General features: G+C 42.3%; 1 protein-coding gene across 1 annotated transcript in view; it reads left to right on the forward strand.

Annotated features, from left to right (window-relative positions):
* Positions 1 to 422: 422 nt before the first annotated feature.
* Positions 423 to 18,056, forward strand: part of GNG4 (G protein subunit gamma 4) — a 28,265-nt gene continuing 10,631 nt past the window's right edge. Inside the window, exon 1 of the mRNA XM_065894609.1 lies at positions 423 to 521. Coding sequence (XP_065750681.1) covers positions 423 to 521 — 99 coding nt within the window. The remainder of the gene's footprint in view (positions 522 to 18,056) is intronic.

The following is an 18,056-nucleotide window of genomic DNA, read 5'->3' on the forward strand; positions in this document are numbered from 1 at the left end:
TTCTGCACTTTCTTTACTTGTAAAACAAAACTCAGTCTATTTTGCCAACTTTCAGCGCTGTTAGAGGAGTGAGTGAACAAATGTGTATGAAAATGATTTTTTACTAACAAAGCACCGTACAAATGTCAAGGTATTACTTATGGCCATGGGGGTGGTAATGTGACTCTGGGACCATCTGTTATCTTCTGTTTCCTCTCGCTGGGGCTGAGAAGGTCTGGCAAACAGGAGCCTGATGGCTTGCTCCCATCACTCGGATGAAGCACTCCTTCCTCTTATCCCAGGAGGGTCGGCTCCCATGGCTCCCTGGCCCGGAAAGGGAAGCTGCAGTGGGTAGGAGGCGAGAAAGCTGAGGGGGGATCTGCCTTACTTTGGAAAAGCAGCTCTTTCAACCCCTTAACTTTGGTTGTTTCAGGGGCAGCAGAATGAAAGAAGGCATGTCCAATAACAGCACTGCCAGCATCTCCCAAGCCAGGAAGGCTGTGGAGCAGCTGAAGATGGAGGCCTGCATGGACAGGGTGAAGGTAAGCACGCACAAGCCGGCCTGGCCCTCTGACCAACGCTCAGCTCCAAACAGTGCCCCCCCATGCTCAAAGCAGCCTCATGAGAGCAAATGCGTCGCCCCGTAGCGCATCCAGCCAACACTGGCGGCTGTAACATTTACAAACGAGCGTTTGCTGCGGAGTTCAGAGCGTGCCTGAGCATCCAGTGGATGCAGAATACACAGTGTGTGGATTCCGTGAGGAGTCGCCAAAAATAGACCCATGTTCATCTCAGCTCTCTTTAGCTCCGTTGTCATGCCAGTAAGCGAGAGAGAGTTGAACCGTGAGATCCATCATGGTTTTCCTGCCTGATCCAGTGACTCTGAGGTTAAACAACATCACGTATTTTGACAGGGGCGCTGTCGGGAGTGCAGCATCGAACCGTGCACCGCGTTTGTCATACGCTCCTTTGGGGAGGAAAGGGCAGAAAGGTGCCAGCCGCCTCCCATCATGTTCATTTCTCTGAGGAGCGTAGCTGTCTTCACGCTGGGCGAGCTGAAGTGAGATGAAGCCAGCTCTTCTCCAGGTGCCACTTTGAAGCAAGCAGGGGGCCAGGCGGAGCAAGTGGCTCTGAGATGCCGCTTAGTTAGGTTCATGGACTGTAATACACCTGGGAGCCCATCGGGAATCTGACAGCAGGAAACACGAGTCCAGTGTGTCTGTGGCCTTTTGGGACACGACAACAGGACTCTCACCCAGACACTGGGATGCAAATAAGACAGAATCCATGGGGCACTGGGGGACTCCTAAAGCCTTCTGTTGGCAGAGCAAGCAGTCCCTTCCCCAGGCTCCCACCCCCGAGAGCTGTGGCCAGATAACACCAGCTTCTGCTTCCGTCAGGATAGTTATCCCCCTTCCCTGGGGACGTCCAGGTACAAGCTGTCCAAGGAGGCAGTAAGCAAGCACAGTAAGTGACACAGTGTACATACCACGCAAGAAGGGGATGCAGGACGATACACATCGGTCTAAGTGGACCAGCTGTATCTGCACGTACTGATACCGACTACAGATTAGACATCAGTCCTTGATCCCCAGGCTAGAAGAGGAAGCAAGAAGAGAAACAGTTCTTAAAGAGGGGGAGCCCCAGTGGTGTAGAAATGGGTCTAAGGATGAGCACTGCAGACAGTCAGCAGGCTACTGGTTCAAGGATAGAAGAGACCTTGCCGAGAGGACGAGAATGCAGTGAGATTCGCTCTTTGGACAGAGATGCCTGAGCGCATGCTCTGGCCTCAGCGCAGTCCTGGGATATAAACACTAGTGGAATGTTCCGTCATGTTGCTCAGAGAAGACTCCCGGGAGTCTTGAGCTGGGAGTGGGTTGGGAGGTGACCCGGGGGAGAAGGGAAGGCCAGAGTGAGCTGACTGTGGCTCACTGCGAGCACTTGGACTTGACGGAAGAGCTGGTAGTTGTGCTGGGAGGGCAGCTGGGGGATGCTGTGTGCACACGTACAGTTCATGAAAATGACTGGGTGTGCGCCGAGGCTACGTACGGGATGACTAACAACAGTCGATAAAGTCGTCAGAGGCCGAGGGCAGCGGAAGCTGTAGAGGTAGCCGGGAGAGGCCTCGAGGGGAAGAGAGCGGAGGCAGGATGGAGAGGCCAGCACGCAAGAAACTCAGCAGAACTTAGAGGGTAAGTGTGGGAGCCGCCAGGAAGAGAGAAGCTAGACCCCAACCGTCAAGCCCATGGCCTGAGGACTGGAAATACGGTGGGCACTGGTTTTGGCGATAGGACAGTAACCATGCTGGGGAGTTTTACTTTGGCAAGGAGGATACACTCAGTGATAACAGATCCTCACCTGTGACCTTCACCACCCAGGAGTCATGGTGAGGACCACATGTCCCCACGAGGGAGGGCCCTTCAGGAGTCACTAAAGGCACATGCACAGTCTCCAAAAGAGGCGGGGGAGATCATAAGGCAACTCAGAGTCCAGTTTGTTACTCAGGTGGCATCAAGGGATGGGCAGTCCTGTTCTTGCGGTGAGTGGGTTATGGAAATGCGGCTCCTTGATCCTGGGAGAAGCCGCCCGTGGCGTCTGCGGCCTCTGTGGTAACTCCAGGGCCAGTGACAGCCGTGTCAGATTTGGTTCAGAGCTGGCAGAGTCGTCACAGCAGAGATGATCCAGGGCTGCCTGAGGACAGAGGTGGCCCTGAGGAGCCACATGCTGGCTGCAGCTTCACAGTCACGTGTGGATTTTTGGCTTGGGTTTTGCTCACACAACCTTGAACTTTTTCTTTGTTTGTTTTAAGTTGTGGTAAGATACATATAACCTGTAACTTACCAGTTTAGCCATTTTTAAGTGTACCGTTAACTAGCATTGCGTACATCCACGGTATTGTGCAGCCACCCATTTCCAGAGCTCTTCCTTATCCCCCAAAACAGAAACTCCACCCATTAAGCTCCAACTCCCCGTTGCCCCCGCCCCCCTTCCTTAGCCCCAGCAACCTCTCTTCTACTTCCTGTCTCTATGAATTTGACTCTTCAGGGTACCTCATTGATGTACGTGGAATCATGCAATATTTGTCTGAATTTTGTGTATGGCTTATTTCACTTGGCATATGCCTTCAGGGTTTGTCCAGTGTAGCATGTGTCAGGATTTCATTCCTTTGTAAGGCTGAATAATATTTCATTATGTGCATGGACCACGTTTTGTTTACCCATCCATCTGTTGATGGACATTTGGATTGTTTCCACCTTTTGGCTATTGTGAAGAGCGCTGCTGTGAACATGGGTGTGCAAGTGTTTGGGTCCCTGCTTTCAGTTCTTTGGGGTATATGCCCAGAAGTGGCATTGCTGGATCATATGGTAATTCTATGTTTAACTTTTTTGAGGAACCACCATACCGGTTTCCATGGTAGCCATACCTTTTTACATCCTCCCCACCCCCACGTCCTCACCAATACTTGTTATTTTCCTTTTTTTAAAATAATAGCCATCCTCATGGGTGTTATGCTCACACTTTATTTGATATTGTTGTTTTTAAGTTTTTTTTTTTTTTTTGCGGTATGCGGGCCTCTCACTGTTGTGGCCTCTCCCGTTGCGGAGCACAGGCTCCGGACGCACAGGCTCAGCGGCCATGGGTCACGGACCCAGCCGCTCCGCGGCATGTGGGATCTTCCCAGACCGGGGCACGAACCCGTGTCCCCTGCATCGGCAGGCGGACTCTCAACCACTGCGCCACCAGGGAAGCCCGATTTTTTTTTTTTTGATGTGGACCATTTTTAAAGTCTTTATTGAAGTTGTTACAATATGGCTTCTGTTTTTTTGTTATTTTTTTATGGCTTCTGTTTTATGTTTTGGTTTTATGGCCGCAAGGCATGTGGGATCCTATTAGCTCCCCGGCCAGGGATCGAATTCGCACCCCCTGCGTTGGAAGGCAAAGTCGTAACCACTGGGAGTCCCTCCCACTTGATTTGAATCACTAGACAGATGCCCCTTGCTTCAGGGCACAGGATGGCTTTGGGGAAAAATCTACTTGATGCAACTCTTTGGCGGGGGGGGGGGGGGGGGGGGGGGGGGGTATTGATATCAATTAAGCCAGACAATAAAAACAGAATGTGGAAAGAAAGAGACTGCATCAAGGATACTCCAGATTGACCTTGATAAGGACCTTGAGGAGGGTGGAAATAGGAACAGCGTCACCAGGGAGAAGAAGTGGCCTTTCTAGGGTGGCTGAGAGTTTACTGCAGGAGGGGAAGAAGGAAAAAGGGAGCCTGGGGGTAAATGACTGAGGGAAGCTGTGTGGAAGGAGGAGAGGAACAGTACCTAGAATTCACTGACCTCATACAAACAGTGAGGGCAATGCCAGGTCCAGATGAAGGGGGAAGAGGGCAATCTGACTGCATGGTGAGGATGTAGAAAAAGCGAGTGTGCCGTGCCTTCCATGGGGCCTGGAGAGAGGGAAGAACAAGGGGAAACAGCTGGAGGCCCCGTGGAAGAAATAATTGCAGTGACAGGTCCCACAGAGCCAGCTCCCAGGTGGAAGCATGACAGAGGGGGACCCAGAGGACAGCCTGGGCATGAAACCAGAGAGGAGCCCCATGGCTTGTGCGGTGTGTCGCTGACTGCAGAGCCCACCTCGGGGCTTCGTAGTTTGCTCTGCTTGGAAGAGCATCTCATGGGGAAGGAAGGATGGAAATGATGGCGTTTGCAGCTCAGGGGAATAAAGGAGAGGTCTGTTAAGGGGAGAGAAGGGAACAACTACCGCATTAAGCGGTAGTTGTTTGGGTTGCAAATATAAGAAAAAGTATTCATGTGAACCCAGAGAGCTATGGGCAGGTCATGGAGGAAGAATGTAGAAATATCCACTACCTTCCTGTCTGTCCCCCGCAAACATCATCTGCATAAAAGCACTAGTGTCAACATAGACTTTGTTCCAGATTTTGCAGGATGTAGAAGAGAGGCTTCACCATATAGCCCACAGCCATCCCTCAAACCCACACACCACTGCGTTAAGAGACCCTCCCCCCACACACCCTCAGCATCCTTCTTGCCTCTCTTTACTGTTACCAAATCGGGTCCAGCTGCTTGCCGCTCATAAATTAATACTGGAGAGAGAGAGAGAGAGAGACAAACGTTGGTAGAAAGGAAAGTTGCTTTTAATCAGAATGCCGGCAGTCTGGGGACACAGTGGATTCAGTGTCCCCCCAAAACTACCTCCAAAGATTCTGCTCAACCATGAAAGGTTTTAAAGGGAAATAATAATCTCAGTGATCTTTCTTTGGATGCTGTCTTGTTCACACCGTTCGTTGGCGAGATTACTGACGCGGAAGCTAGGGAAGAGATCTGGTCATCTGTTAATTACTTATTCTTCATTTCTACTTCTTTGATCTATGGAAAGAACCAACGGATTAGGCAAGGTATTGTGTGATCAAACGATGTGAAAGGGGTGCTAGGGCCGGAGATGAGTAGAGCATGCGGGGCACCTGGTGTAAGGTTAGTGACAAGACAAAGGGGGCCGCTGTAGAGAGCTCTTTCCTGCCAGAAGCTGCTTATCCCACCTTCATTCCTTTAATGTTTATTGACTGCCTTCCCCAGCTCAGCCCTCTCCCCCAGCATCCATGTGACTCTTCTCCATCCTACCTCAAAGCTCACCGGGGCATTTCCCAACAAAGCTGGGTGTTCCTCTTTGTGAACCTGTATCAGCTGCTTAAAAAAAAAGGTAAATGTGTTCCATGCATCGTAAGCACAGGGAGGATTCAGCGTAGAACCTGTATGGCGTCCCCAAAAGCAGAAGTGCTGCCCTTGGGATGAAAGTAATCTTGTCACCACAAGCTTACAGATGAATGGATAAAGAAGATGCGGTACATATATACAATGGAATATTACTCAGCCATAAAAAAGAATGACATAATGCCATTTGCAGCAACATGGATGGACCTAGAGATGATGATACTAAGTGAAGTAAGTCAGACAAAGGCAAATATCATATGATATCACTTATATGTGGCATCAAAAAAAATGATACAAATGAACAGAAACAGACTCACAGACTTTGAAAACAAACTTATAGTTACCAAAGGGGAAAGTTGCTGGTGGGGGTGGGTGGGTGGCGGGATAAATTAGGAGTTTAGGATTAACATACACACATTATTATATGTAAAATAGATAATCAACAAGGACCTACTGTATAGCACAGGGAACTCAATATTCTGTAATAACCTAAATGGGAAAAGAATCTGAAAAAGAATAGATATATGTATATGTATAACTGAAACACTTTGTGGTGCACCTGAAACTAACACAACATTGTAGATCAACTATACTCCAATATAAAATAAAAATTAAAAAAAAAAACAGCACAAGCGTGATTTGCTGATTGTTGACAGACAGATGGCCCTGTTCTATGTCAGCCTCCCTTCTGTAGACTGCTGAAAAAATGAGGGCAGGAAAAGAAGAATGGCAGATGACAAATATGCATAAAGTCACCCAAAGAGATGGCGGCAGTAGTGAAACTAGTGCTGAAAGAAGGAACTGCCATAAAGGAAGAGAGATTCTATCATGAGAAATAATGACAGTTGTTCACAATCCTTCTCCATAAAAGGTATGACAAATTTGGAGAAAACAGTTTGGAAAAGGGGAATAGCTTTAGAGAAAGGAGTATTCCTACTTACTTTTGGTCTTGCAGATTTTCTCATTTGATGCTTAAAAGAAAAGCGAATATATGATCAAAAAATATTTTAGTTAGGAAATACAAGGACACAAAAACTGAATTTACGAGTGTTCAAGATAGAGGTCACATATGCTCTACTTATTCCATTTAGAACTTTTTTTCAAACCATAAATATGTGAGAGTGAACTACACATATCCCAAAGCGTGTAGCATACTTAAGGCTCTTCAAAGAGAAGGGGAGACCTTAAAGTGAGAATGTGAGAAAGTAGTCATCTTTATCTGGGGGCTTTAAACCTTGTCTTGAAAATAATGCAATTTTTTGCATTATTTTCAACACTCTTTAATAACTTATATGGGAAAAGAATCTAAAAAAGAGTGGATACATGTATATGTATAACCGAATCATTTTGCTGTACACCTGAAACTAACATAACGTTGTAAATCAACTATACTCCAATAAAAGTTTTTTTAAAAAGAAACATATAAAATTTAAAATAAAAAAGTACTCATTTTAGGAAGTTTTGGAAAATATAGAAAAGTATGAAGAAAAAAATTTAAATAATCTATAAACACTACATTTTCATGTTTTTCCATCCAGCTGTTTTATTTTTTTTATAAAATTATGGTTGTAATATACATTTTGTTGATGAAACTTCAATTAAAAACCAAGTTAAGAAGGAAAAAAGGGGAATTTTATTTGAGCCAAACTGAGGGTTGTAACCAAGGAGACAGACTCTCAGAAGCTCTGAGAACTCTTTCACCTGTTAGAAGTTAAAGGCACAGTCATACATTTTCGAGACAAAGTATCATACGTTAAAATGACATACTGATATCTTACGTTAAGTTCACCAAGGAACATAGTCCAGGTAAACAGGTAGAACGGGAGCAGCAAGTCACCATGACCCCCTACAGCCCTGGGAAAGAACTCTCTCCTTTTGAGAAGTTACATTGTGAACGTCAGAAGAAAAGGAAAAAAATTGATCTTTACGATTGAGCAGGCATTCCCAGCTTTGAGGACCTTTGCTTAAACGTGTAATGAATATGCACACTGCACATTAGGGAGGGAGGGAGGAGGCATAAACGGACAGAGAGAGAGGATTTCATGTTTAATTTCTCTTGTCCCGCCTTAAAATAGAAATTTTATTTCATCAGTTTATTACTTTTTGCAATCTGTCTTCTCACTGAACGGTATATTGTGATTATGTATCCAGATCAGTAAATACTCTCCTAAAATGTCATTTTAATATCTTCATCTGATGTGCAGTTATTTAACTGGGCTCCTATCCTTGGGTATTTCCATTCGTTCCAATTTTTTCAGTATAATTTCCCTTTTTTAATTGAAGTATAATTGAGTTATAATATTGTGTTAATTTCAGATGTACAGCAAAGTGATTCAGTTTATCTATATTTAAATATATATAATTATATTTATATATATTTCAGATTATTTTCCATTATAGGTTATTACAAGATATCTAATATAGTTCCCTGTGCTATACAGTAAATCCTTGTTGCTTATCTATTTTATGTACAGTAGTGTGTATTTGTTAATCCCATACTCCTAATTTATCCCTCCCTATCCCTTTACCCTTTGGTAACCATAAGCTTGTTTTCTATGTCTGTGAGTCTGTTTCTGTTTTGCACATAGAGTCATATGTGTTATTTTTTAGATTCCACATATAAGTGATATCATATAATATTTGTCTTTCTCTCTCTGACTTACTAGGTGTGATAATCTCTAAGTGCATCCATGTTGCTGCAAATGACATTATTTCATTCTTTTTAATGGCTGAATAACATTCCATTGTATATATATACCACATCTTCTTAAACCAGTCATCTCTTCACGGGCACTTGGGTTGTTTCCATATCTTGGCTATTGTAAATAGTGCTGCTATGAATATTGGGGTGCATGTATCTTTTCTAATCAGAGTTTTCATCTTTTCTGGATACACGCCTAGGAGTGGGATTGCTAGATCATGTGGTAACTCTATTTTTAGTTTTCTAAGGAACCTCCATACTGTTTTCCATAGTGGCTGCACCAATTTACATTCCCACCAACAGTGTAGGGGGGTTCCCATTTATCCACACTCTCTCTAGCATTTATTGTTTGTAAACTTTTTGATGATGGCCATTCTGACTGGTGTGAGGTGATGCCTTATTGTGGTTTCGATTTGCATTTCTCTAATAATTAGCAATGTTGAGCATCTTTTCATGTGCCTCCTGGCCATCTGTATGTCTTCTTTGAAGAAATATCTATTTAGGTCTTCTGCCCATTTTTTGATTGGGTTGTTCATTTTTTCCATATTGAGTTGTATGAGCTCTTTATATATTTTGGATATTAACCCCTAGTTGGTTGCATTGTTTGCAAATATTTTCTCCCATTCTGTAGGTTGTCTTTTCGTTTTCTTGATGGTTTCCTTTGCTGTGGGAAAGCTTTTAAGTTTTATTAGGTCGCATTTGTTTATTTTTGCTTTTATTTCTTTTGCCTTAGGAGATGTCTAAGAATGTTCTCTTCTAGGAGTTTTATGGTGTCATGTCTTATATTTAGGTCTTTAAACCATTTTGAGTTTATTTTTGTATATGGTGTGAGGGAGTGTTCTAATTTCATTGATTTACACGTAGCTGTCCAGCTTTCCCAACACCACTTGTTGAAGAGACTCTTTTCTCCACTGTATATTCTTACCCCCTTTGTCATACATTAATTGACCATAGGTGTGTGCGCTTATTTCTGAGCTCTCGATTCTCTTCCATTAATCTGTATGTTTTTGCACCAATACCATGCTGTTTTGATTACTGTAGCTTTGTAGTAGTTTCTGAAGTCTAGAATGGTTATGACTCCAGCTTTCTTCTTTTTCCTGAGGATTGCTTTGGCATTTCTAGGTCTTTGGTGGTTGCATATAAATTTTAGAATTATTTGTTCTAGTTCTGTGAAAAATGTCTTGAGTATTTTGATAGGGATTGCATTAAATCTGTAGATTGCTTCAGATAGTATGGCCATTTTAACAATATTAATTCTTCCAATCCATGAGCATGGGGTATCTTTCCATTTCTTTAAATCATCTTCAATTTCCTTTATCAATGTTTTATAGTTTTCAGCATATAGATCTTTCACCTCCTCATTTAAGTTTATTCCTAGGTTTTTTTTAATGTGATTTTAAATGGGACTGTTTTTTACTTTCTCTTTCTAATATTTCATTGTTAGTGTAAAGAAATGCAGCAGATTTCTGAATATTAATCTTGTATCATGCTACCTTGCTGAATTCATTTACTAGTTCTAATCTGTGTGGGACTTTAAGGTTCTCTATATAGAGTATCATGTCATCTGCAAATAGTGGCAGCTTTACTTCTTCCCTTCCAATGTGGATACCTTTAATTTCTTTTTCTTGTCTGATTGCTGTGGCTAGGACTTCCAGTACTATGTTGAATAGAAGTGAGAGTTTAATGGGAAGGCTTTCAGCTTTTTACTATTGAGTATTACATTGGTTGTGGGTTTGTCATAAATGGTTTTTATTATGTCGAGATATGTTCCCTCTGTACCCACTTTGGTGAAAGTTTTTATCATGAATGGATGTTGAATTTCATCAAATGCTTTTTCTGAGTCTGTTGAGATGATCATGTGTTTTTTGTCTTTCCTTTTGTTAATGTGGTATATCACATTGATTGCCTTGTTCCTACCCCTGGCCCAACTTTCTGTTGTACTTATCTTTTTTGTATTGATTAGTAAGAGTTTCTTGCATATTATATATTACAAATAGTTTTCCCAGTTTGTTGTTTGTGTTTTAATTTAGGCTTTGATTATTTTTGATGTACCAGTATTTAAAAATTTTACTATGAAAACTATCAGTATTTCCTGTGGACTCCTTTGCTTTATACATAAGCCTTTCCATGATGAGATTAGATCAACACTCACCTATATTTTTTCTATATCCTTTATTATTTCAGTTTTTACATTTAACTGTCTAATCCATCAAAATCTGTCATTTACTTAAGAATCAATATAAGAATGTTTTCAAAGTTTTTTAAAAAGTTAAACCAGTTCATAATTAACAACCCATAATTCCCCCTCTTGATCTGAAATGTGGTAACTGATTCTGCTCTCCCACTTTTGAGCAGATACTGACTCTTCAGAGTATTTCTGTTCCTACTTCTGGTCACTCATCTCTGTTTCCATTACTGGATCTCTATCTGCCATATTCATGCTAGTGGTCTCTAGTTTTATCCCTATCCTGCTTTGCTTTTAAACCTTCAGGGTCTTCTTGGGTATACTCATCTACTCCTGTGACTTTTTAATGTATGTGTCTCCAGCCCAACCCCCTGAACTTTTGTTCTGTATATCTAGGTGCCTACTGGTCAATCCCCCAAAGCCTTAAAATCAGCACATCCCAAACTGACCTTTTTTTATTTCATCCTGTTCTTTTTGTGTGTTCTCTCCCTCATTTCTTTATACCACCATCTGCCTGGTCTCTCAAACAAGAAACTCTCTTTCATCCCATATAGCTAATATATTTCCATATCCCACCAGTTTAGCTCCCTGAACATTTCTGAGATCTCTCCCCTCACCTCCATCCTCATGGTCACATGTATTGTCTGACCAACTGCAGAAGCTGTAGGTGGTTGATCTGCCTCTAGTCTTGCCCCTTCAGATCTGTCCTTCCCCTTTCTCTAAATTAGTCTAGTATAAAAATCTGACTTTGGATCCCTCTATTTAAAACTGGATAAAATAGGAGCTCCTTAGCATGACCTACGAGACTCTTGATTCAGTCCCCACTCATGGTGTCCGAGGAACTGTTAATACCCCTCCAGGCTCATCCCTTTGTACTCCCTTCCCCATGTCTACACTCACACTTTCTCTGGCAACTTCTTAAATATGCCCTGCTGTAACAACGCTCTTTTGCCTTTTCACGTGATAGTCTCTTCATCTGGAAGATTTCTTTCACCTCTGCCTGGAAAACATCTATTCATTAATCATATGCTAGAGGGGAAAACCAGACACTGGCCTGTGAGCCTTGGCATTCCACCCGCCTGGCTTTTCACAAAGGTGGTCTGCTTGCCCTAAAGTGGGAATTAGCCAAAAACCGAAGATTTCTACCGTGGGGCTGGACAAACTGGGGAAAGTATGAAACATCTTTAGAGGGAAAGCTCTAAAGAATAACTTACCTGAACTAGGACTTTCCACTGCCTCCGGTCTTATCACCCACTCAAAGAACTGAATTAAGATGTTCCAGCCACACTATAAAGAGAATATTCAAATATTGCTTCAGCAAACAATGAAGGGGGTCAAAGGGAACCTCCCCATACTGTTCTTGCACAAATAGCAGACTTGGATTAGAACTGCCCTCTTTCTGAGTATAGAAGAAAAAAAAAAATTGGACCTATGCAAATATTCTGCCAAGGTATCAAGGACCAGACTCTAGCGTATGAAAGGCTAACAGAGCACTCACTTAGGAAGAAGTCTTCTTCCAAAAAACCAAAGAACATTTTAGGTGACTGCTTTATAGTCTCCAAAAAGTGTAAAGCAAACATAGAATCTATGAAACAAGAGCTCAAGGGAGAGAGAAAATAATGAGTTGAAAGGGAGGTAGAAAAGCTAAGGAAAGAATTTGAGAGGGGGTGGGGAACACCATTAGAAGGAGCAAAGAGTCTTTTTTTTTTGTCTGACTCACTTTACTTAGTATGATAATCTCTCTAGGTCCGTCCATCTTGCTGCAAATGGCATTATTTCATTCTTTTTTATGGTTGAGTAGTAGTCCATTGTATATACGTGCCACATCTTTAGCCATTCATCTGTCGATGGACATTTAGGTTGCTTCCATTTCTTGGCTATTGTAAGCAGTGCTGCGATGAACATTGGGGTGCGTGTATCTTTTCAAATTATGATATCGCTTATTTGTGGAATCTTAAAAAAATGATACGGGGCTTCCCTGGTGGCGCAAGTGGTTGAGGGTCCTGCTGATGCAGGGGACACGGGTTCGTGCCCCAGTCCGGGAAGATCCCACATGCCGCGGAGCGGCTGGGCCCGTGAGCCATGGCCACTGAACCTGCGCGTCCGGAGCCTGTGCTCCGCAACGGGAGAGGCCACAACAGTGAGAGGCCTGCGTACCACAAAAAAAAAAAAAAAAAGAAAGAAAGAAAGATCACATCAAGTATACAGGCAGGGGAAGCGATCATTTAGGACAAGTACACCTGACTTAACACGTGTCAGATGCTTGAATCCTCACGCCAGACCTCAGATGTTGGTGCTACTCGTACCCCAGTCCTCAGACAGGAAAACCGAGGCCCACAGTTGTTACGTGATGAACTGAGGATACCAACCCAGATCCTTGATTATCATTACACTACATTGCCACCCCCCCACACACCAAAGGGCGGAAATATCAGTCTGGACAACATTGCACCTCAGTTCAGAAGATGCCAGCCTAAAATTCTGTAAAAATTCTAAAATCCTGCAAAGAATTTGCCACCCAACCAAGTGGTCACATGTGTCCTAGGAGCATAAATATATTCTCAATTAGGCAGAAAGTTAAATATAATGCAAACACATGCTTCTTTTCTTTAGCAAAATTATTTCATTATGTACAGTTGCATTTCACAAAAGGAGATAACAGATGTGCATATTTTGTGATCATTTACATGTGGTGATATTTATTAGGACTGTAAGAAAGTTTCTGGTGAAGTTCCCACTAGATCAGGAATTCCTTCGAGTGGGGGCTGTCCTCTTGTCTTGGGGTCCCACACACTACTTGGGTCATAGCAGGTCACACTGAAGTGTGGACTGGCTTAGAACAGCCCAAATCAATAGCAGAGAATCAGGGTCAGGTGAGGCCATCTGTGTATCATAGGCTTCATTCCTACCAATAAGGGGTAGGAAATCTGCAACTACACTGGCTCAGACATCACAAAGAAACAACACAACACACGCAGGCATACTTTTTGATCAGGGCTATGAAACAAAGGCCCTGCCTTGGGGCGGGTGTCCACTCTTGCCTTGTGAGGTCTCTAACTTTGTGCGGAGCTGCTAGGACCACTTCAGTGTCATCTGCCCTACAGATCTTCTGGACAAGGATCCTTCAACTGAAAGCTCAGCCTCTTAAAGGAACTGGACTTGCAGGGTGAGCCCTCTGAAGAGCCTGTGCCCAGCCCAGTGAAGAGCTCTTCAGGACGTCAAAAGCCCCACGTTCGTTGGTGAGGCAACAGCTAAGGTCCACTCGGCCTCAGTATCCCTTTTGACTGCACTGGTCACTGCTACTGGACGCCCAAATGTCTGGTCATTTGTTTCTTCAAGATACAGAAGCCTTTTTCCACCAAGCTTCAGAGTCTCCTCCATGTAAGCCTTTGGTGGAGTCCTTCCAGCTGTATCTTTGGGCTCCCGCTTGCATTTTATGGGTTCTGACAGTAGCAACAAGCCCTACCACAGGAGAGATGGGACTAACATATCAGCATTTGGTGTTAAAAACCTTTTTCATCACCCCACACCCATCGGGATGGCTACTATCTCCGAAACAGAAAAAAACAAGTGTTGATAAGGATATGGAGAAATTGGAACCCTTTGCCACTGGTGCCAGGAATGTGAATGGTGCAGCCACTGTGAAAAGCAGTATGGCAGTTCCTCAAAAAAAATTTTTTTAAAGAATTACTTACAGGATCTAGCGACTCCACTTCTGCGTATACATCCCAAATAACTGAAATCAGGCTCTTTGAGAGAGATTTGTACACCCAGTTCATAGCAGCATTATTCAGAAACGCTAAAAGGCAGAAGCAACTTAAGTATCCATCAGCAGATTAATGGATAAACAAACTGTATACAGGCGTACCTTGCAGGCACTGCGGGTTTGATTCAGGTCACCGCAAAAAAGCCAATATCACAACAGAGTGAGTCACACACATTTTTTGGTCTCCCAGTGCATATAAAAGCTATGGTTACACTATACTGTAGTCTGTCAAGTGTGCAATAATATCACTATGTCTAAAAAGAAATGTCACATATCTTAATTTAAAAATACTTTATTGCTAAAAATTGCTAACCATCATCTGACAATGCATGGTTGTCATAAATCTTCAATTTAATAAAAAAAATGCAGTATCTATGAAATGCAATAAAGCGAAGCACAATAAACCAGATATGTCTGTATATCCACACAGCAGAATACTATTCAGCTTGAAAAAGGGAGTAATTCTGTCACTGTTTTTGAAGGAAGCAAACTTAAAATTATTGTAAATTTTAATTAGATAAATAAACGTAAGGGTATCCAGGAAGTTTTAAAAAAACAAGTGTAGATATTTAAGGAGGAAGATATGTAGAATATTCCTACCAGGTATTAAAGTTTATTATAAAATCATAGTACTTAAAGATTTATGATACTCCTTTAGGAATAGACAAATCAATGGAAAAGAATAGGAAGCCCCTAAATAGACCCAAGTGTATTGGGAACTTGAAATACAGCCCAGATGGCATCTCAAAGCAGTAGAGAACAGAGTATTAATAAGTGTTGCTGGAAATGGCTAGCACTTTGGAAGACAAAGCCGCATACACCACTGATTGTATCCAGATAAATATCAGACGGGTTGTATTCATCTGCTAGGGCTGCCATAACAGCATACCACAGACTGTGTGGCTTAGACGATAGAAATTTGTGTTCTCACAATTGTGGAGGCTCCAAGTCCAAGGTTAAGGTGCCGGCAGGGTTGTCTGGTGAGGCCTCTCTCCTTCGGTTGCAGACAGCTGCCCTCACACTGTGTCCTCACACGGCCTTTCCTCTGTGCTCATGTCAAGAGAGAGCCTTCTAGATTCTCTTCCTCTTTGTATAAACACACTCAATCCTACTGGATTAGGGTCCCGCCCTTATGACCTCAGCTAGCCTGAATTACAGTCATCCCTTGGTATCCCCAGTAAGGGACTGGTTCCAGGACCCTCCTCAGATACCAAAATTCAAGGATGCTCAAGTCTCTTATATAAAATGGTGTAGTATTTGCATATAACCTACACACCTCCTCCCATATACTTTAAATCATCTCTAGATTACTTTTAATACTTAATGCAATGGAAATGCTATGTAAACAGTTGTAACTACAACATAAATGCTGTGTAAATAGTTGCTGGTGGCAGCAAATTCAAGTTTTGCTTGTTGGAACTTTCTGGATTTTTTTTTTTGTGAACATTTTCCATCCGTGTTTGGTTGAATCCGCTGACACAGAACCCATGAATACATTGGACCGACTGTATCTCTTTGAAGGCCTTCCAAATACAGTTACATCGGGGGTGTTGTCCTTAAAAAGAAGTCAGCTATTTTACCAGCAAAGATGGGTTCATTTGGGAATAGTACTTAATAGACTTGAAATTCAGGACAAGCATGCTACAGCAAAAACTATAGGCAAGTCCAACAAACAAAGGAGAGGAATGTTATTTCATAGAGAAGAAGGAAGACGCTGGGAGGGTTGTTTTGAATGGAAGTCCTTTGGAGAAAAGCGAGAGTTCAGGGTGACAGGTGACAGTAGTTTCTCGTTGGCCGAGTTTGCTGGGGTAGTTGATTTCTTGTAGGAGATGTCCTGTTGGGGCTTGGAATTGAGGAGTCTCTTCCTGTTGCTGGTTCTTCTGTTGGGGTTTGAAATTGACAATGCTTCCAATAATTGACTTGAGTGGTACTTCGTGACTTCATGAGAGCTCCCCCTGCTGGCCTCCTCGCTCCATTTTTTTTTTTTTTTTTGCCTTGCTCCATTTTAATGAGGCTTCCCTTTATTAACTTTTACGGGGGTATGGCTTCAACCTCTGAGTTTGGGGAAACACATTTCAGTTCATAACTTCAATCAGAGATTTAAATATAACAAATAGAACCATAAAAATACTAGGAAAATAGGAACAAGTATTTTTATAATGTGAGTTTGAGAAGGCCAAGCATGTTATAAAATCCACAGTTCATTTGGCTGGAGTTTTAAAAAAATTCTATATGGTAAAAATCTCCCAATTAACAAATCAAGAAAAATATTTGCTACCTGAATAACAAAAGGTTAATTTCTTTAAATTTAATTTCTCTGAAAAATCAATAAGATAAAAAAGAGCCCCCTTTTCTTAAAAAAAATGCACAAACAGCATGAATAGGCAATTTAAAAAGGAGAGATGTAAAGGGTCAAATATATGAAGAGACATTTACCTTCAAAAATAATATAAGAATTGTGCCTCCAAAAAACACTGAGATCCACTTGGAAAAAAAAAAAAACAACAACAACTGAGATCCAGGCTATTGACGTTTTTAATTTTTGCTGAAATCCAATGTCATCCATCAACTGTTAAAGGAAGTGAGCAGTTGTTTTGATAGCTGGAGTGGAAACTGGTACCATCTTCCCAAAGGGTAGTTTGGAACATGTGTCAAAATATTTATAGTTCACACTCTGACCCAGCATTCTCACTTCTAGGAATTTACCCAAAGGAGAATCTCATAAATAATAAAGGACAGTAAGAATTTCATCAGAGCACTGTTATAATGTCAAAAAATTGTATTTTTGTCCATCAATAGGAATTGGTTAAATAGTGTCGATGAAAAATTAATCAGTCGATCTAAGAAAGAAATGGAAATTTTTATTGGAACCAAATTGAGGATTATAACCCGGGAAGAGCATCTCAGAAAGCTCTGAGAACTGTTCCACCCTTTACAAGTCAAAGCAGAGTTATATGTTCTTTGAGACAGAGGGCTGTACATCAAATGATGGATTATTGACAGTTTGCATACTACGGATCTGCAGGTACAAAGTGGTGGGTCATGTGACCCCTTACAAGATCAAGAAGGTACGTAATCTTGTAAGGTGTTGTCTTGTTGATGCTAGGAGAATGTTGCACTTGATGGTTGCGAGGTATTTCTGTGGAAGGGGAGGTTTGCGTGATGCATAAAGCACATACACAGTGCACAGTGTGGGGAGAGAGGCGGCCAAATGGCAGAGAAGATTTTTTATGTCTAAGTTTTTCTTGTCTTGCCATAAAATATGAATTTTATTTCACATAAGTTATATATAGGCCGTGTTACAGCATCATTAAATGATGTACATCTGTGTGTACTGAGTGAAAAGCATATTGCAGAACAGCATGTATGTACAAAGACGGAAAGTAAGATGTCTGCAAAGATGTTCACCAAAATGTTCCCTCCAATGGCAGGGTTTCTGTTGATTTTTATTTCCATCTTTCTACTTTTGGAGTAATTTTACAAACAAATAAGGATTTTTATTGTAATAAAGACAACAAAGTGTCACCACCACCACCACCAGCGCCCCCGAGGACTCAATTATTCCCTCCTCTGAAGGGGGCGGGGGGGGGGTGCCACGTGAGGTGACCACATAGTGCAGGAGACAGAAACAGGGACTCCTGCTCTTTCCACGCAGGATCTCACCACCGCACCATCAGCCTAAGCCACTTGTAT

This window comes from Phocoena phocoena, chromosome 16, assembly GCF_963924675.1.
Source record: "Phocoena phocoena chromosome 16, mPhoPho1.1, whole genome shotgun sequence".
NCBI classification, from domain to species: domain Eukaryota; kingdom Metazoa; phylum Chordata; class Mammalia; order Artiodactyla; family Phocoenidae; genus Phocoena; species Phocoena phocoena.